Below are 19,984 nucleotides of genomic sequence, written 5' to 3'. Positions count from 1 at the left end.
CAAATTGCTCCTCGAGATACATTTTAGTAATTGAGATATCCTTCAAGATGGTGCGCTGAGATAGATTACTGGGTCACAGGCAGGAGGATGGAGGAGAGAAGGTGGCACAAAAAAAGTGTTGTATGAAAATCTGAAAAGTGAAGCCAATGCTGAAGTGCCCTAAACCTGCATTCTTTCTAACAGCCAGTAGGGGGCGACTCCTCTGATTGTATAGAAGTCTATGAAAAAATGAGTCTACTTCTCACTCGATTTATTATATTTTGTTTGCCTAAAAAATTTCTTATTCAGCATTCGGATGTTCTTAGCTCCACTCTCTTGTGTCACTTCTGGTTGCAAATAACAAAGATTGTGACGGCCAAAATGACGAACTCAAGGCTTCAAAACGGCAGTCCACAAACCAATGGGTGACGTCACGGTGACTACATCCACTTCTTATACACAGTCTATGGTTTTGCAGCCAGAATCTTCATCCTATTAAAATAAGGCATCAGATGTTTTATTCATTTGTTCATCAAACAATACATTTGTGTGAAAAAAAACCAAAATATTATTTCCTGTGTGGTGAAAAGAAAATCAGCTCTCCCTCAATAAAATGTGGCCTTTTCCACTCCTGGATGTATTAGCTAGCATCGTGTTTGGTTTGAATCCCCCTCATCAAATAAATAAATAAATTGCTTATGTCAAAAGAAGAAGACACACATAGTTCTGTTGGAATTTAAATAACACATATACTTTTTTTTTTCCAAGAAAAATACCTTTTTATTTCATTATAAATCCACATAATTGTATCTATGAAAGCATAAAATCCCCATTTCGCATGTTGTTGTGTTTTTTCTCCTTGTTGTGGTCATTTGTTTCGTTATATTCAAAGTAAATCATGGGTATCAAACCATCGAAGACTGTAAGGTGTATGTCACATACAAACACAGACACTGTCAAACGGCAAAGGAGGAGAAAAGGTGGGGAGGGAGGGGAAGGGACGGGACAGCGCAAGTTCGGCTGGCCATCTTTTAAAACCGCTTAATACATTTAACTATCTCGAGTGCCAGCTTTTAGTAATAGGAACACTTACGGTCGAGTTCCCCAGTGTTTCGTAGAGGTACAGTTGCCTTCCAGGGTCAAACTGAACACCAGGATTCACCATCAAACGTAGAGCCGGATGTCTGTGCTTTGAATAATCCTCGAAGGAGTTCCTCAAGGCTCCGTCCTCGGGACACCAAGTTTTTTTTTTTTTTTTTTTTTTTTTTTTAAATACTCCGACATAGAGAGAACCAATCCACCATCGATGCAAACACACTGATTATTTCAACATTATCTAAGTCATTCGCAGCCAGAAGAGTTAGATTGGTAATACTGGAGAGTATACTATTCAGTTGTTCGTGAAAATGAGAGAGAGAGAAAGAGAGAGAGAGAGAAAGAGAGAGAGAGAAAGAGAGAGAGGGGGGAAGGTGAAGACATACGATTAAAGTGCCAGAGAAGTTCACCGTTTAGTTTGACAGTTTGTTATTATTGATGCTTTGAGACAAGACGTTGACAATGTGCTCGTATTTTCAATCCAAGGCCCAACATGAATTTTCTCTTTGACTGCTAAGAGATAATAGAGCGATGTGCTTTTGGAAGTCTGCATATTCTCCCGATATTGTAATAATGCTGTCATAATACTGTAGTAATCCTTTGGCATATGACTGTATGCTGGGGAAAGAGAGGAGCGGTGCCACCGAACCGTCGATAAACCACAATCGAGAAGATCCCAGAAAAAAATGTCATAAAAGGGTTTTCCAGTAATCCATTCAGTGTATTCCCAGAGCAGCATTTAGTGTCCGCATGGATCCTAACTGTCAAATGCAGACGCTAAATCCACGCGACACCCTTTAGAGCCCTGTCAGATCACCGGATAATTCCTTCAGAAAAGAAGAAGAGATACCAGACCGTGTTCACTCTCGATTCTTCTGATCCGCGGTTTCAAGCCCCAGTTAAGCACCGACATCACATGAGCAGGGTTCAAAGCCCAGAGCCTGACCTGTATCCAGCGGTGCGGAGACTTCTGCATGTCGACAGGAAGGCTGTGTATATATCCTCCTCTGGCCGCCCACCAGATGTTCACATAACATCCCTTCCCATCTGGTTCTGGTATGAGGTGACGTCTGAGGGTGGGCGTGTGTCTCTGGGTCAAATACCTGATCATCGGGGCTCATGCAACCCACAGGGGCACCTGAAGGAGACGAGAGAGGGAGACAGGTACAGATTGATTGATTGATTGAGTGACTGATGAATTACTGTAATTAAGGTGCATTAATTATTAGCATTAATGTTATTAGTTGTTTGTGGAGTCATGTTGACATTTTCTTGTAATAGTAGGAAGTATTCTGATTCTTTGTATACATTACATTGTTTCTGTCGTTTTTTGTATTAACTGATTAAATTTCGGTCTCTTAACTGGAATTCATTCTGTTTGTTTGTTTTTCTCACTCATGAGTCTATCAGCTGACCTCTTGTGGAGTTATTTCCCTTATAGAGTTCATGTTTCTTTAGAACTTTCTTGTTCTGTTTGTGAACCTACACACTTGAGTAATCCCATTTTTTTGGACAAAAGAAAACAAGTGCACATATTCTCTCCCACCTTGTGCTGAAACACACTGCAGTATCTGCAGGGGTCTGTAAAAGTTGTTTTTCAGTACTGATGACTCAGTGACCGCTCGGCCAACTGCTGAGATTTCAACCATTTCCTGCCTATACTTTGCTTTGGAAACTACCCCCTTCACACCCACAAACTCTTTTGTACTTGTGCTTGAAACACAAACATCACAACCCTTTTCTTCGTCTGGTAAATAAAGCAGATGGCAAAGCTGTACTGCAATGCATGATGAGATACTACTAATAAAAGGTGCAGGGAAGTGAAGAACTTCAACTCTAATTCTGCCAGCAGAGGGCCCTCGAAGTACAGTGAATGCAAATGGAAGTCAACTATGAACTATGGTCAGGAGGAGATTTATACAAAATCAAGTCATATTACAAGTCCTCCTGGGGGAAGGGAAGTGCTTTAAAATGAACTCTCCATGTCAATAATCAGATAGTTGGTTTCCCACTGTGCAACAAAAGTGTGTCTATGAATTTGACAAGTGAGGATTGTGCATAATGGAGACTTGAGTGTGCTGCCAGAGTAATTATAGACTTTAAGTATATCATTATAATCAATTCATTAATTAATATATTTAAAAAAAAGCTGCAGGGCAGCAGCAAGAGCCCTGAGTGGTCAGCTGCTAAGAGTCTGGCCAATCAGAGCTCATGATGCTGCCATGTGGGTTTCATCTTTAAATGTCTTTAAATTAAAGCAAACATGTTGTAAATGTTTAAGCAGGAAACAAATTAATTCTGAGATGGAATATAAAAAGCAGCCACATAAGTAAATTCAATAATTAATAATTTAAAGATAGAATGACATTATTAATTGGAAAATTAAACAATATTTCATAATCATTATTACTTTAATTTGAGTTGATGAATGCATCATTTAAATGACTTTTCAATTACTTTGTTTAAACATTTATTCAATATTTCATTAAAAACAAATGTTGCAAAGGTCTATAATTAATCAGATGGCACACTCCACACTCTGTGTGGTATTTTGTGAAAGAACGGTTTGCAAAACCAGAAACGTTTATCATTTTGAAGTCCTGTTGAGCAACCAAGCATTGTTCAAACTCATGGGAAAATATTAACTTCTTAATAAAAGGCCCCAATGTTTTGAAAATATTCAGCATGCCATGGACAATATTACAAAATGATTCACAAGAAAACCCTCTGTCCATCTGATGTATTTATGTAGGTAAAAGAAAATATGGCATTTCGGGTTTGAACATCACTCCGTAAACATCATACTGAACTTGAATTGGCAAATTAAGGAGAGATTAAACATCGTCAATTAAGTAACTTTTACTAGTTATTATAAGTTTCACTAGCTTAATTTTGTAAGTGAAATAAACATCCTCAATTAAGTAACTTTTACTAGTTATTTTAAGTTTCACTAACTCAGTTTTGTAAGTTAAATAAACATCCTCAATTAAGTAACTATTACTAGCTATTTTAAGTTTCAATAACTCAATTTTGTAAGCTAAATAAATATCCTCAATTTAATAACTTTTACTAGTTATTTTTAAGTTTCACTAACTTCTTTTTTTATGTTATTAAACATCCTCAATTAAGTACATTTTACTAGTTATTTTAAGTTTCACTAACTTAAACTTGTGTGTTTTATTAAACATCCTCAAGTAATTTTTACTAGGTTATTTTGTTTTCACAGTACAGATAAAATCAAATACAGCTAACTTAAATATTTTTATTACCTTTAACATAAACAATTTGATTTCTCTTCAAGGAATTATTCACCTTATATTTACTTAACTTTTTGAAGTTCAATGAAGCTGTACAAACTCCCCTATAATTAAAAACTTTGTTTACTTTTACCTCAAAATTGCATGTTAGGTTACTTATAAACTTACTTCAATTTTTGATTACATAAATTGTTTTAAGTAACATGTTACAATTTCAATGCAAGTCACTATTTATTAAGTGACCATAACAATATTTATTTACCAAACATTAATGAGAATTGTTGGCAAATGGAACATTGAGAACTTAAAGTGCAAGGGCTTTGGGAAATGTCCTGAGGACTATTTTATACTCTCTTCTAGAAGTGGACAATGTGGATAAAATCATGTTATGGTATATGCTGAACTTTCAGGATATACATTATATCAATTCCATACATTAAAACATTTAACCATAAAACATGTCAAACAGTGACATCAGAAATATACACAGTATTTAAAAAATAGTGCAGAACCTAAAAGATGACCAAAAAATAAAGACCATCACTTCTGAGTGGACGAACGCATGGTATTTACTACATGGCCCATAACGACCTAACATATCTGCACATACCAAAGACATGGGTACTGCAGTATAAACAGAGTGGCAACATATCCATCCATAGGTTGCAGAACAGAAGAGAGAGAGAAACGAAGGAAGAGGGAGGAAGAAGCAAAACGAAGGTGCACAGACTGAAGTGTTAAAAAGAAGAGAGTGACAAGGAAGTGATGGAGAAGTAAAGAGAGGGAGAAGAGTGGAGGAGAATGCTTACATAATGGAAGAGAAGGCTTACATAATGGAGCGACACCAATCTGCATACTGTGGGGGATCAGGCCATTATATAATGGCCCAATAAAGAGGAATAATGTTGTTTACTAAGGCAAGGCGATATTTACAGAGCACTTAGAGGCAGACAGACTGCAGGCCTGCTAATGGCTGCTGCTCTCTCTTTCCATCTCTCTCATCCTCCTTCTCCGTCTTTCCCTGTTAACGTATGCCTGGCATGTTTCCACCCTCCCTCAAGATGTTGTGTTGGAGCTTTATCTGGTGGAACAATGAGTGGTTACCCTCTCACCTGTGTGTGTCTCTATATATACAGTATGTGTGTGTGATGATCTCTCACCTCTCCCGCCTCCTCTCCCTCCAGCGCTGTGGAGCTGGATGTAAGTAAATCTGAAAAACACACATAACCGACAAACAAATGACAAGAGGAAGATGGAATTAGAGCTCCGATAGAAAACAAGGGGACACAGTAACTAGTTCCATGTTGTGTTTGCCTTATATCTTTAACTAATGTTGAATTCAAGCACCTTTTTAGGAAAGACCTGACTGACTTTACTGTCTCTCACAGGCTCTAGCAGGTTCAGTTTTATGGCTCGAGTGAAGCGACATATATCATATGAAACTAGAAAACCCAAGGAATCCATTGGTATCAATCATGTTCTATGGGTACCCACAAGTCTCCCCTTTACAGACATGCACACTTTATGATAATCACATGCAGTTTGGGGCATAAACCATGCTGTTTTTTTCATACAATATAAATGTGTTATTGTCTCCTAATCTAAAATGGTGTATTGAATATTTCTGCATACTGGGGTCCCTAAACAGTCTTGAATTCCATAAATTGGGTATCACTGTAAAGCTGAGACTCTTGTGGATCCAATGAACCCAACTGGATTCATGTGTGATGATGTTAGTCCCCATAGGAGACATTTCATTGACCTCACTGTATAAAATGACCTGTGGTGACCTCTAGGATAATCACAGCCTCATGAAACTTTACAACCACAAACTAGAGACCTAGAGCATTCAGAGGATGGATGGATCAGACTAGAGACCTAGAGCATTCAGAGGATGGATGGATCAAACTAGAGACCTAGAGCATTCAGAGGATGGATGGATCAGACTAGAGACCTAGAGCATTCAGAGGATGGATGGATCAAACTAGAGACCTAGAGTATTCAGAGGATGGATGGATCAGACTAGAGACCTAGAGCATTCAGAGGATGGATGGATCAGACTAGAGACCTAGAGCATTCAGAGGATGGATGGATCAAACTAGAGACCTAGAGCATTCAGAGGATGGATGGATCAGACTAGAGACCTAGAGCATTCAGAGGATGGATGGATCAAACTAGAGACCTAGAGTATTCAGAGGATGGATGGATCAGACTAGAGACCTAGAGCATTCAGAGGATGGATGGATCAGACTAGAGACCTAGAGCATTCAGAGGATGGATGGATCAAACTAGAGACCTAGAGCATTCAGAGGATGGATGGATCAAACTAGAGACCTAGAGCATTCAGAGGATGGATGGATCAGACTAGAGACCTAGAGCATTCAGAGGATGGATGGATCAAACTAGAGACCTAGAGCATTCAGAGGATGGATGAATCAAACTAGAGACCTAGAACATTCAGAGGATGGATGGCTTTCCTAGCTATAGATTGGCAATAAGGGGGTTTCTGAGCGGTTTACACAACAGAAGTGCTCGCCATCCAATCGCCGAAAAATGAAATTCTTGCAGAAATCTCCAAATGTCAAAAGTTTTTGATCCCAAATCACAGCATAGCTTTTTCTATTGTGTTCCTCAAGGTCTTTGTGTCTTAATGAGGTGTTTTGGAGGGATTATTGATCAGTTTTATCAATTCTTGAGTGGTAAACAATGGTTAAATCTAGCACCAAATCTGTGTAACAAATGGTATCAACCCAAAAATTTGCTGCAACAACTTATGAGACATAATAGAGCATGTTTATTTCTGATTTATGACTAGAACAACTTGACACACAGTGCTGAGCTGCATCTCAAATTAATCTTCAGGTTCCCCCTTTCAGATGATGTACACCAATTCTATGTGACATCTACTGTTGACCTGCTATCTCCCCCTAAAGACCCCATGTAACCCCCTAAAAAAACACAAAAATGTGTCTATTGTGGGTTTCAGGGGGTTAACTGTTCAAAATGCAGATTCCTTTTTCAAACATTCAGAGGAGGTGGGAGGATGTTTTTTAGTGTCTGCAACTCTTCATGTCATGGAGAGGTGAAACCCAGGGCAAGACAGTTCAAATATGCTTCTAATCTTAGTCTGAGGAGTCTGTAGGGAGGAGGTCGGGTGGATGGATGGGTAAAAAAAACCAACCAAAAAACAACAGGAGACTGCAGTTTGTGCAACCCAGTCGCCAGAAAAAAATGTTGGCATTGCATGTTTCTGTAAATCATAGATATGTTGAATGGCATCTTTTCTGAACCAAAACGTTTATAAATACGTTTCATATCAGCCTCGTATCACGCTTGCAGAAACGCACAACGCCACGTGGTTAACGTTGTGAAACGATTGGTTTGGTTTAGGTAACAAAACCTCTTGGTTAAGGTCATAAAAGATATCTTGATTTGTGTTCAAATAATAACTTAACAACTCAACAAAACCACTATAGCTAGGTTTAGGAAAGAATGACTGGAAGAAGTGCTCTATGAAGTAACTTGTTGTTACCTAACTTGAGGCAACGTGTTAATACAAATGTTCTCCCAGGGGATCTAGGGGGCTCCATACTGGGGGCATGACAAATAAACAACACAAAAATGTGAAATAACTGCCTGCAAATATTATATGTTTAGGGCTTTTATTTTGAAGGTAAGAAAGTAAGAAGTGGATTTGGTCTGTGCCCGTCTTTGTCAAGGTTAAAAGAAGTAATAAAGTTTGGTTCGGACTACGGAGCCTCTGTGTTGTTGTTTTATAAATATAGGTGCAACTTAACCCGTTCCGCACAGTGTGATTGTTCGACGCCTTTATTCGTGGCGCAAAAAGCTCAGAAAAATCAACCTCTAAAACTGTGACCGTAATCCAGACAAAAAATATGTTTCCCTCAACACGTAATTGAGAATGCAGTTTAGTTGTATGTAATTTTGTAGGGGACAACAATACTATTAACTCCTCTCTTGTCTCATCTGGATCATCACAGCTGGACAGTCGGAGGATTTTAGTGAGTAAATCAAACTGAAACTCTTCCATCCCAGTGGAAATCATGGCCTTAGATACATAGAGAGATACATGTATTACTGCAGGTGTCTCTTCCTCTATTCTTCCAATCCCTCATATGGATTATCAGCATGATTCATTTTCTTTTGATGGATTAATTGTTTGATAGATAGGTAGGTATAGCTATGTATTTAGCAAACTCCGATTTGCTGGTGAAGACCGATGAGATGTGGTGGAAAAACTACAAGATGGAATGTCCACAGCGATGTCTACAGATGTCTCGTTTGGTTCGAAAAACAGTCCAACATCCAAAGACATTTCATTTACCGCGATATGAAACAGAGACATGTAATAACAAGCAATTGACAAACAATAAAGAAATGACGAATAAAGGATAAATCAATGATCAATACTAATTTAGATCGACTCAGGGAGCTGTAAATCTGGGCTTCAGCTTTCTATTTGCAGACTCCTTCTCCTCGTCTTCTTCACATCCAATCTACTCCCAATCCTTCTGTCCTTCCCTCCTCCACATCCCAGAGTTTTCATTTTCTCTCCATCTCTCTTTATCCCTCCATCTCTTCTCGTCAATAACTGTGTCTCGGGGCTAGGTGACTCATCTGTACTTCTCTCTCTGTTTGCGCGGCTGTTTCTCTGTCTCACTAACTAAATATAAGTCCATAATCCTCCCTTCTGTCTCTCTCTCTCTCTCCCTCTTTGTCTTTCTTTGGATGTCTCTCTCTCTCCTTCCCCAACTACAAACCTACAATCCGCCCGTCTGTCCCTCTTTCTGCTTCCTCTCCTCCATACACTCAGGTCTTTTTCAGATGGAGATTAAAATGACTTTGACTTTGTTTTTATTTTAGTCAAAGGGTTTATGAGAAGCCACTGGCAATGTTATGCTGCAAATTATATTCAAAGGCCTCCCTGTAAAAAATAGATATCTGGAAACAGCAGAGCCAGAGTTGGGATTTCTTCTGCTTTCTGTTGATGTGCATTCACAAGATTTATTTAGAGTAAGCAGCTGTTTAGAAAAGAGTAAAACGGACCTACTTTAATTTCTACTTTTTTCATCGGCATGGCTGCGATACACGATGTACATGTGGATACTGTATGGAACAGGAACTCATGCACATCGGCTGTTTTATTTTGAGTAAAATACGATCAAAACCTTTAGAAATGATAACTGTAAAAATAAAATAGGGCTGCACAATTAATCAAATATTAATCACGATTTTGGCTTCCAGCAATTAAATAAACATGATCACCTGAGATACTGGTGTTTAAAATGCATGCTCTGCTCATAAAATACTCTACTGTAGTGGTTCTCAAACTATGGTATATGTACCACTGGTGGTACGCGTAGAAATCTCTGACTATCAATTCCTCTGTATTGATGCTTTCTCACAGTTATGCATTCACAATGATGCATACGCACGCTGTATCATGTTTCAGTTTGTTTGGAACCGAAGCCACGGTGAAGAGAAATAAAACGCTCAACAGCATGGCGCTACTAAACCTGAGGGGACGCACCCTATTTTTCCCTGATCATGCGTCACTTTGAAGAACAAATCTGTGTTTAAATCAAAAAGACGAGAGTTAGCAACGTTAGCTGTTAGCAGCCGGTGGGCAGCACTGTCCTGACTGGCTAAATACTGGAGATACGAACGTTAAATGAGGTGCCATTGAGTTATTGTTATGAGGCGTTCGAAGTTGGCTCAGGAAAAATGACTATTGGGTGAAGGTAAATTACAACGTTGTACAATGTACAAACTTGAATAAATCCAGTTGTTTTACGGAGATGTTTTCACATCAATATAAAATAGATACTGTATTAGAGAGAGAATTATGACCTGTTTAACTTCCTAAAACTAGCTCTAAGTAGCTTGCCAAGATTTTTTTAATCAAAGCAAATATTCAAATATTCATAATAATTTTAATTGTTTGTTTTTATGCAAACAACTACTATAGATGACAATATCAAAGTGCAGTACAGTACTGTGTACAGTACCCTCCCTGCCCTGAAGAATAGGGCTCTGTGGACCTGCAGTGCATGTTTTTATATGTTGGCATGCTGGGGGATTCTCTGTTTTGTTAAGTTTTGTTAATGGAAACATTACTACCCAAAACAGTCAGTCCTGTACGGTTTAAATACTCATGCATATAATGTAATTTTCTTAATAATATGCTGTTTGGAGTGATTTTCAGTAGAATAAATACTGAAAAAATAAGTGTGCAGTATATTTTCTGTAAATTAATGTAGTGATAAAATAGAGGTTACGTCTGACAGAATTTGTTTGGCCCCAAAATTGATTAATGAATTGCCCACCCCTCATCATAATGGTGGTACTTGGAGAGTCAAATATTTTCTGAGGTGGTACGTGGTGTAAAAAGTTTTAGAACCACTGGTCTGATGCATATCAAATCAAACGCCTCCTAAACTAACAGTCAGCCACCAGCCGGCGATCGAGACATTTTGGGCTTCACTTTGGGGTGCTGCCATAACGCTACGAGTGCTACCGACAACGGCAGCCTGTGAAAAACCTTCCTGAATGTTGTCCAGAGTTGAAGAGTAATAAAGGCTAATGTATTACTCCTTTTGCCGTCTGCCCGTGGACTTAAACCTGCTAATTTTAGTAATTTGTTGTCATGGCTGCTGCAGGAACGGCCTTCTTAATTTCCAAGCATGCATCTTTGGTGTAGTGCTATTTTATCATGTTCTGATGAAGTCAATGTTGATGAAATGTTGAATAAATAAAGCACTAAAGAACTAAAGGAAAGCTCCCCATAAACCCTGATGCATGTAAGGTGTCTGAACATGCTGGTTTTACTCAGAAATGTTTCCCAGCATCCTCCAGTAGCAGACTGTGGCTGTGCCGGGTGGCTCCCAGTGTGAACGTTTGAATGCATGAATGTGAATCCTTCTACTTTCCCCTGGATACACGGGGGTAAAAATAAAAGCCAGTGCATGGTGTGACCACCAGGTGTCACTGTGGCTCCATGTGGGGGCCGCGCCGCCTGGCTGCCGGCCTCGGTGGAGGCTCTGTGTGGCAGTCGCTAACAGTTTAGTCACTGTGCCGTCCTGCTGCTCGGTGCCAGGCTCGGATAATAAAAGCACACTGAAGGAGGCCCCGATGCCTCGTGGCTCTGCAGAGCGCACGGTGATGCTATCTGCCAGTGTCTGCCTGTGTCTCTCCACCCTCGCTCTCCCTCTCTGTGGTAATCGCTGAGGTGGGATTGCATCGGCGGGAGCCAGCATGCGTTGAATTAATGTGTGTATTTTTGTGCGGTGTGTGTAGCTCGTCTTCATGTCTCTGTTGGGTGTGTGCGCTGTTGTCCGGTGGAAACTGAATGAAGACATATATTATATTTCAGACACCATATATATATATAAACATGCCTCTTCTCAATTCCTACATACTGTGAACTCCATTTAGCACAGTGCTGTAGTTTATTACTGACATCATTGTTCTCTGTGTAATAAGGCTGCTGGCCCTGCACACACTAATACCAATCTATTCTTGGCATCTCACCTCCATAACTATGCAATCTCATCACAAGCTGAGACCTACGGTTTACACTTATTGTCTGTACTGAACTGGTGAAAAGAGCCTTAACGTTGTAATGTTGTTTCCTCTCATATAAACTGACCTCTTTCTATTGTAAAAACAACAATAAAATAAAAACATTATGCTCAATGTCATATTTTTTAATGTCTAATTTAACATGTTTTACTATATTTTCTTTCTGCAACATCTACACATGACAACTACAGTATGGTTAGGGAAAGATCGTTGTTGCTACTGATAATAGGGGTGCTAATTTTGAATTGACCGATTATTAACCGTTAACCGACAAGATCAGTGCGTCGCATGCAGCGGTGGCTTAAAATAACTCCGGAAGTGGCATTACTGAAAGGTACTGTTTGGTCGGTGTCCCATGTGCGCTCACGTGTGGCTACGCTGTTCCAACACAAACTACACGGACGCACCAAAACCGCAAAGTTCTATCTAGTGAAGCCCGTCTGTTAAACAGTGTCAACTCTTCCGCGGCCAGAAGACGCGGGGGAGACCGTATCTTTGGTCTCCAGGGCCGGAGTCTCTGCTGTACTCTGCTCCTCTGCCTGCCTGCCTTCACTCACACACCGCTCTCCTTCTCTCTCTCTCTCTCCACCTCTCACGTTCATGCTGCTCACTCCACACTGCAGAAGAGTTAGTTTAGCTCTGAGAATATCTAGTGAATGTTCAGTGGACATTTGTGCAGAAATAACTGCTGCAGCTCCTCCAGACCAACAGAGGTTTCCTGTGTTGTTTCCTGCTGCTGAGTGAATAGACGGGGCTCCGGAGCGAGAAACGTTATCGTCTCCGATCAAAACTCCGGTGTCTCCCCTGTTCCCTCTGACCGCGGTCGGGAAGCTGAAGCAGGAAAACACAGTATCAGCATTGATTCATGGAGAGACCTTGGTCTGGTCAGCTAACATTACTGCCAAGCAGCTGAAATATAGAGTGATATTGTGCTTTTAGCTGACGTGTGTCTCCTCACTGTTTTGAGCGATGCTCGTTCATGTCTATGTAGAGCGAGCACAAGCGCCAGCAACAGGACGCTGACTTTCGTTGACTTAACGGCCACAGGTGTCGCTGTTAACAAGACATTTCTGATTCTTACATAGAGTCCCTTTAAGTGCGTAAGTTATGTGACAAATAAATCAACATTGACTTCTGGTTTCACACGGGACATGGACGCTGGTCTCCTGGGCAAAGATCCAGTGTTTTTTGACACACCTATCCGACCTCCTCCCTACACGGCGTTCGCTGCACTTTATACTTCCTGTTTCACGATTAAGTGAATTGGACACATTGATTTTGTGGAATATACATGAATTACAGAGCATTACTTTTCGTAGGTATATTTATGAACGGTGTATGCGAACAGTCTGATTCGTGGGCTAACATTTATTTTTGCTATTGCTAAACAAAGGATTACTTGTAGGTAAGTTGTCAATTCAAAGCACGAGTGAGGTAACGTGAACACCTTTTTTTGCTGTCTTTGTTTTGGACTCAGCTGAAGTCTGTTTGCACTGATATACCTTCATCCATTTATTTCATTAACGCCATTCGATAAGAAACTCGTTCTTGGACCATAGAGAGCCCAGGGAGGTGAGTACTATATACAATTTATGCTGTTTTTTGGTGAACTATTCCTTTAAGTGGTGAACTGACTTGCCATCCCTACTTTTAATTTATCCGTTTGTGTGTGTGTCTAGACCAGAAGTCAGCAACCTTTACTATCAAAAGAGCCAGTTTACTTACTGTACTACGGAGTATTAGGGCCACATTGAGCGGAAACAAAATCGGAGATTTCCAGAATAAAGTCATAATATAATGAGAAAAAAATCATAACTTTAAGAGAAAAAAAGTCGTAATATTACGAGAATAAAGTAATAACTGTACTTGAAAAAAGTCGGAATATTACGGGAATAAAGTCATAACTTTACGAGAAAAAGGCCGTAATATTACGAGAAAAAAGTCATAACTCAACAAGTAAAAAATTTGTAATATTACGAGAATAAAGTCATAACTTTACGAGAAAAAGGCCGTAATATTAAGAGAATAAAGTCATAACTCTACGAGAAAAAAAGTCGTAATATTACGAGAATAAAGTCATAACTTCATGAGAAAAAAAGTCGTAATATTACGAGAATAAAGTCATAACTTCATGAGAAAAAAAGTCGTAATATTACGAGAATAAAGTAATAACTTTACAAGAAAAAAAATAAATAACACGTAAAATTACTACTTTATAATATTATGACTTCATTCTTGAAATTTAAGATTTATTTATTTTTCTTCAATGTGGCCCTAATACTCCGTCGTACCGTTGTACCATAGACCTACAACAATGATAAATAAAAATGAAAATGTAAACGAATCATTTTCAAATGTCCATTTTTCAATCCCCAGGGAGCCGCTGGAGAGGAGCTAAAGAGCTGCAGGTTGCTGACGCCTGCTCTAGTGGGAGAGGGTACTGATGGCTGACCAACAAACAGGTGGTTCATATGGATTGGAGGAAAAGCAGGCGCGTTGAGATTGCCTTTGTGAGTATGTTTGTTGTGTGTGTGGTTGATATTAAACCCACAACAAATGGTCCAAGGGCCAGCGGGGGATGCTGAGATTGCTTCCATCAGAAAAAAAATGTGTACTTCTGCATGAGTGTGTGTGTGTGTGTGTGTGTGCGTGTGCGTGTGGGCATACATGCATGACAAACTGTGTGTTTTCAGATGGGAGGTGTGTTATTACAGGATGGAGAGGAGGGACAAGATGATGACTAGATATAAAGAGGGTGTAATATTATAGAGGAAGAGTGTGGTAGTGGAATGGTGGATGATGGATGAAGAAGTGGACAAAGGAATGAGCAAAAAGCAAAAAGGGAAGTGGGGTGAAAAACAAAAGGGGGGGGGATGGAGAAAAAGAAAAAAAGGAGGTAAGGAAGAAGGAAGAGAAGAAGAGTCAACTCTTAATCATTATTATTTATTACACGGATGTTGAATTGTTGCTGGAGGACCGTTTTTGTGTCAAATGACTGATTTCTTCAGTAAGTAGCCGTGCAATAGGCGGGATAATGTACAGCTAGCGGGTCACTCCCTGGGTCCAACAATGACCGGCTCGCTGTACATTATCCCTTACCAAATGAGAGAAAAGAGAACAGGGGAGGAGAACAACTGGAGAGTGAAATTAAAAAGAAAGTTAAGGAAAGAGAAAAATAAAGGTGAAGTGAGAGAGGACGGTGAAGAAGAGAGGAGGAACGCGACAGAAGGAAAATGAACTACTGGAGCCTCTTTCACACATAGCTCCCAGTAAATTACTGGATTGACCTTTCGGGCACCACTAGTGACTTTCACTATTCACACATGCACCACATACAATTCTACAATTTCATTTAGCAGACGCTTTCATCCAAAGCAATGTGCAGATCTGGTATATTTTCACATCTATAATAAGAGTTTATTTCAACCAGACCAAAGCTGGTGATGGCTGCAAAGACTAACCAAGACGGTTTTGGTGAGTTTTATTCTGTTTCTGTCGAGTTTGAATCAAAATGTTTTACAATGCTCCGCCACTAGAACAGCTGAAGCAACTACGAAGAAACTACGCGTACACACTACACACCTGAGGGAATATATCGGCGATCACCTGTTGTTGGGCTGAGGACGGCTGGTTGGAAAACTTTAACATATCGCCCAACCCTAGTATGCTTTAGGGCGTGGCTACCTTATGATTGACAGGTCGCTACCACGGCGTTGTCTTACAACTTTAACCCTTTCACTGTGTGTTTTCAGCTCACCAAAGTTAATTGTAACATCGTGGTCGCTTAAAAATGTCTTGTTCAGCGTTCGGTTGTACTTAACTCCGCCCTCTTGTGTCACTCCTGGTTCCAAAAAAAGAAGATTGCAGCGACTAAAATGCCGAACTCGAGGCTTCAAAACCGTAGTCCATGAACCAATGGTGACGTATACAGCCTATGGTGTTTTTACATTTGCATTAACATGCTGTTGTCCCTGATCCAGATCAAGTGTCCAGACAGATCACAGATCAACACCACGTGGAAAGATATCCAAGACATCCACCCAAAGGGACAGCGTGTAAACATCATTTTAAATACTGCAGAAAACACGTGAACCAGGTCGACACAGAACCTCGTGACACAGAAAAGAGCATCTTCCGTCATGTTTCTGTCATGTTGCTTGTAAAATGTTTTCAGAGAATCAAAAGAATGAATCCAAAGGCTGTATGTGTGAGCTCACACAGGACATGTGAACCACAGGCACAAATGACTTGTTCTGCCTGTTTAGTTAAACAGTGAAAGGAGCCGACAGCGTTGGTGTCACACTCCATCCATTGAACTACGCAGCGTTCACGGAGATAAAACAGAAAAGAAAACAGCTCATAAATTGTGTGAAGGGGGAGAAAATCCTCCAGCGCTTTGATAGATACCTTGCGATATACATCACAATTTGAGAGTGAAATTGGTAACAGAAATATCACAAGATAAAGAGAAAAGCTATGGCGGAGGATAAGAGACGAACAGAACGACCTTGAACTCGGATATGAAAGGAGATGAGAAGAGAAGGAAGGCATCAAAACAAAACAACAACTCATTAAAATCAAACAAATGACTAGAGGGAGGGAGGGAGGGAGACACTGGGAGGGAAACAACATGTGTTTGTTTTGGGAGGAAGAGGCAACAGGAAGTAAAAGAGAGAATGTGTTTGCCCAAGGTAGAGAGAGAAAGTAGTACAGGGTGATATGGTGAGAAAATCTAACTAATGCTAACTGATAAAATCAGGGAAATTTGAGTTTTGGCTGACCTGTGAGTTAACTCACACTGTCAGTTACTAGTCTGGAGAAGAGTTCATCTGGGGCTTTATTCACAAAGTTACCTCAACAGTTAGTTTAGCTAACTCGCTCAGCCGTGTTGTGTGTTGATGTAGCCAGGTGGAACGACGTTGGGGAATGATTGTTCCGGCCGGACCTGTAATGTAGTGCACTGGCATTGATTAGATGATAAAAGGCAGCTGCTGGCGCTGAGTCTGCCCTTTGTCTGCTCCGCGTCGGGCTGGTACCAGGGCTGCACAATTAACCAAATGTGAATCGCTAAATGCTCATCGAAAACTGCATAAATCAAGCGCTTACTAAACTAACAGCTAGAGATGAACCGTCAAACGGAGGTTCCATTGTGTTACGTTATGATGCGTTCAAGCTCTACTCAGTAAAAATGCATATTGGGCTATTTTGGTGAATAAATCCAGTTGTTTGAAGGAGACGTTTTCACAGCAATATGACCTGTTAACTTCCTAACACTAGCTCTAAGCAGCTTAAGATATATAATTATAACTACTAATGCCAAGATTTTTTGTAATCAAAGCAAATATTTAAATATAAATACAACAATTAATTTCCTAATCATTTGAATTTTGTGTTTTTATATATTTAACTAATATAGATGAAAATAACAAAGCAAAAGGATAACATTTAGAGTTTTTGATGGTTGAAATGTAGCACAACATGGAAGTGAAAGCAGCGCTTTCTTTATTTAAATGTGAAATTGAAATAAAAATATTTTGTTTCTGAAATGTAATATAATCGTGACCTCAATATTGATCAAAATAATCGTGATTATCATTTTGGCCATAATTGTGCAGCCCTAGCTGGTAGGTTGTGTGGGTCAAGTGAAGCACAGTGTGACTGAGGGCAAAAGTCCGGTGGGACCGTAAACCAGCTCATGTCGCCGTCCGGTGTGGCAACGGGAGCTGCATGCTGACAGACGTTACCGGCGTGAAGCTGAGCGTATCCGCAGACATTCCTGCTTCATTGTGAGCTCAGTGTCTCGGAGGCATCTTACCCTGACGTGGCGGTGTGCTCTGGTGGCTCGCCCATACGACAGTTTTCTGAGCGGGGGGGGGATCCGAATACATTTGCTGTACAGCCGCGAGTGAGCCGCTGCCTTGGTAATGCATTTCTTTTGTTTGGTTTCGGTTTGTTAGTTTTATCCACCCCGTGCTGTTGTGGGTCGACTCATTGTCGGAAATAGTAAGCGCACTGGAGCATAATAATTTGTGAGCTCCTCGTGAGTTTTGTTGGCTAAACCTAAGGAAGCTGTTTCCTGTGAAGTTTATTTTGTGGCGGATATTCACGCTGGACATTTGTAGGAAAATGCACAAAAATGAGGACTAACTTTTCTTAAGATATCATACGAACCGTTGTATGAGAATATGTTGACATATAATGTGTTAAGCAGGTCAATAACACATCACGTGTAAACTATGGTTTTGTATAAGTGTCTTTATACCCATAATGAAAGTAGTAACTAATGTTTACAGTCCTTATTAACATGAAACAACTGGTGATGTTACCAGCTAAATGTGTGTGTGTGTGTAGGCTCTTTGCACAGTGTGATTTAATGGTGAGTGCCTTCTCCATTCAACCTGAGGTAGCAGCATCGCGTACCTGCAACACCCAGGTGTGTGAGAGCTTGTGTGTGTGTGTGTGTTTTATCCAGGTGAGTGACTGTTCATTAAAGCGTGTTTCTAATGGAAGAGTGCTCAGCCATGCAGGCTGAATGAACTTTGTCCGCATGGTTTACTAAAGCAGCCCACTGCCATGTCCTCTCTGCCTCGTCCTCTCTCAGCGCCCGTCTGTTTCACATTTCAATTTCAAACAAACTTCAAACTCTCTCACTCTCTCTCTCTCTCTCTCTATCTCTATCAGCCTCTCTCCTCCCCCGTCTCTCTGGCTGCACTACTGTGTACCATATTTAACTGAATTCACTCTGCTCTGTCTAGCTCTGCTTTTCCTGTCAATGTGAAAAACCCAAAGTGTTTCCATCCTTTACTGGATGTGTAGTGTTTACCACGCTGGATTTAACATGTGAGGGTGCAGGTCGAATCCACGCCGACACTCCGATGTTTTATACTTCCTTGTTTCGGCTCGCTGTGGTTTGTTTTGGTTGACGGATACGGAACGGATATGACGTCACGTTACTCAGACTACCACAATAAAAGCGGTAACTTCCTTCTAACTCCGCATAGATTGAAATGAAGCAAATATATTGATAAAAAATCGCAATACATAGTTTTTACTCACCAATGACAGGAGCCGCTCCTCGGCGTAAAGTGGAGTTTTGCTCCAGGTACCAGCAACAAAACAAATCAAAAACAGGGGGAGGGAGGTGGAGTATTGGTTTGGGTCTTAGAGATTGGTGAGTTGTGGGTTTGAATGACAGTTTCTTGTGTGTTATTGAGAGATGGCGTCATCGTCGCGGGCGGGATTTAAGTCCACTACAGTCGTCCCTCGAAGAGAAGCCGCTCCCATCCCCTCCGCTGACGACGACGGCTGGGAGTTTTTATTACCACCTCCACCTAGGAGACAACGAGACGGAGGCATTATTAGGAGCAGACGACGAAGAGGAGTCACATATTTCCTTCTCCTCGTCCATTCTTGCTCCAGTTACCCTGCCCTGCAGAGGAGGAGCATGGAGGCAGGATATTGGCTCCTCCTCCTCCTCCTCCTCCTCCGTTGGTCTGGGAGCAGACGTTGGCGTGGCGGGCGGCGGCTTTCTGCTTGTAGTGGTTACTGTGCAGCTTGTACTTCATCAGGAGGATGAAGATGAAGACGAGGACAGAGGCCACGATGATCCCCCCGATGATGATGATCATGGTACCTCCCAGGAACTGGAGAAGAAACATGCAGACAGTTAGCCTGTGGCAGTGCCTCGTTGTGTCTGACCTCGTCTTTCACCGTCATGATTCATCAACAACATTACATCAAAAAACAAACTCAACATTAAACCAAATCATCCTTCACTGGGAGCTTTAAAACTGGCTAATTATTTGTGTTTTGAAGTTCATCTTTGACCTTGGAAACTTTTACATCAACCTGAACAAGAACCTGTAAAGTGCTGCAGAATAAATTCAAACATCAACAGTTAAACTGGCTAAACTCCATTTGATGAGGAAGTTTGTGGAAAACAATCAAAAGCTCCATAACAGACACTAAATGGATCTTGAGGTGAAATTGTTTCGTCAACGGTCCGATTACTAACGTGCTTAAACCTCAGTCAATATTCATTTATTACTGGA

At 40.5% G+C, this 19,984-nt stretch overlaps 1 protein-coding gene across 3 annotated transcripts in view; it reads right to left on the bottom strand.

Moving 5' to 3' along the window:
- Positions 1-732: 732 nt before the first annotated feature.
- The window catches only part of si:cabz01090165.1 (uncharacterized protein LOC100333421 homolog), a 398,220-nt gene continuing 378,968 nt past the window's right edge, over positions 733-19,984 (bottom strand). The window contains exons 13-16 of one of the 3 annotated variants that reach the window (XM_037776323.1): positions 19,357-19,576; positions 18,990-19,264; positions 5,492-5,541; positions 733-2,212 (exon numbers count right to left, since the gene is read on the bottom strand). In XM_037776323.1, coding sequence (XP_037632251.1) covers positions 19,140-19,264; positions 19,357-19,576 — 345 coding nt within the window. In that variant the 3' untranslated portion in view covers positions 733-2,212; positions 5,492-5,541; positions 18,990-19,139. The remainder of the gene's footprint in view (positions 2,213-5,491; positions 5,542-18,989; positions 19,265-19,356; positions 19,577-19,984) is intronic. The other 2 variants (XM_037776324.1, XM_037776325.1) reach the window with 2 other exon arrangements.

Source organism: Sebastes umbrosus, chromosome 7, assembly GCF_015220745.1.
Source record: "Sebastes umbrosus isolate fSebUmb1 chromosome 7, fSebUmb1.pri, whole genome shotgun sequence".
Taxonomy (NCBI): domain Eukaryota; kingdom Metazoa; phylum Chordata; class Actinopteri; order Perciformes; family Sebastidae; genus Sebastes; species Sebastes umbrosus.
This window is presented reverse-complemented; position numbering and strand designations above follow the sequence as displayed.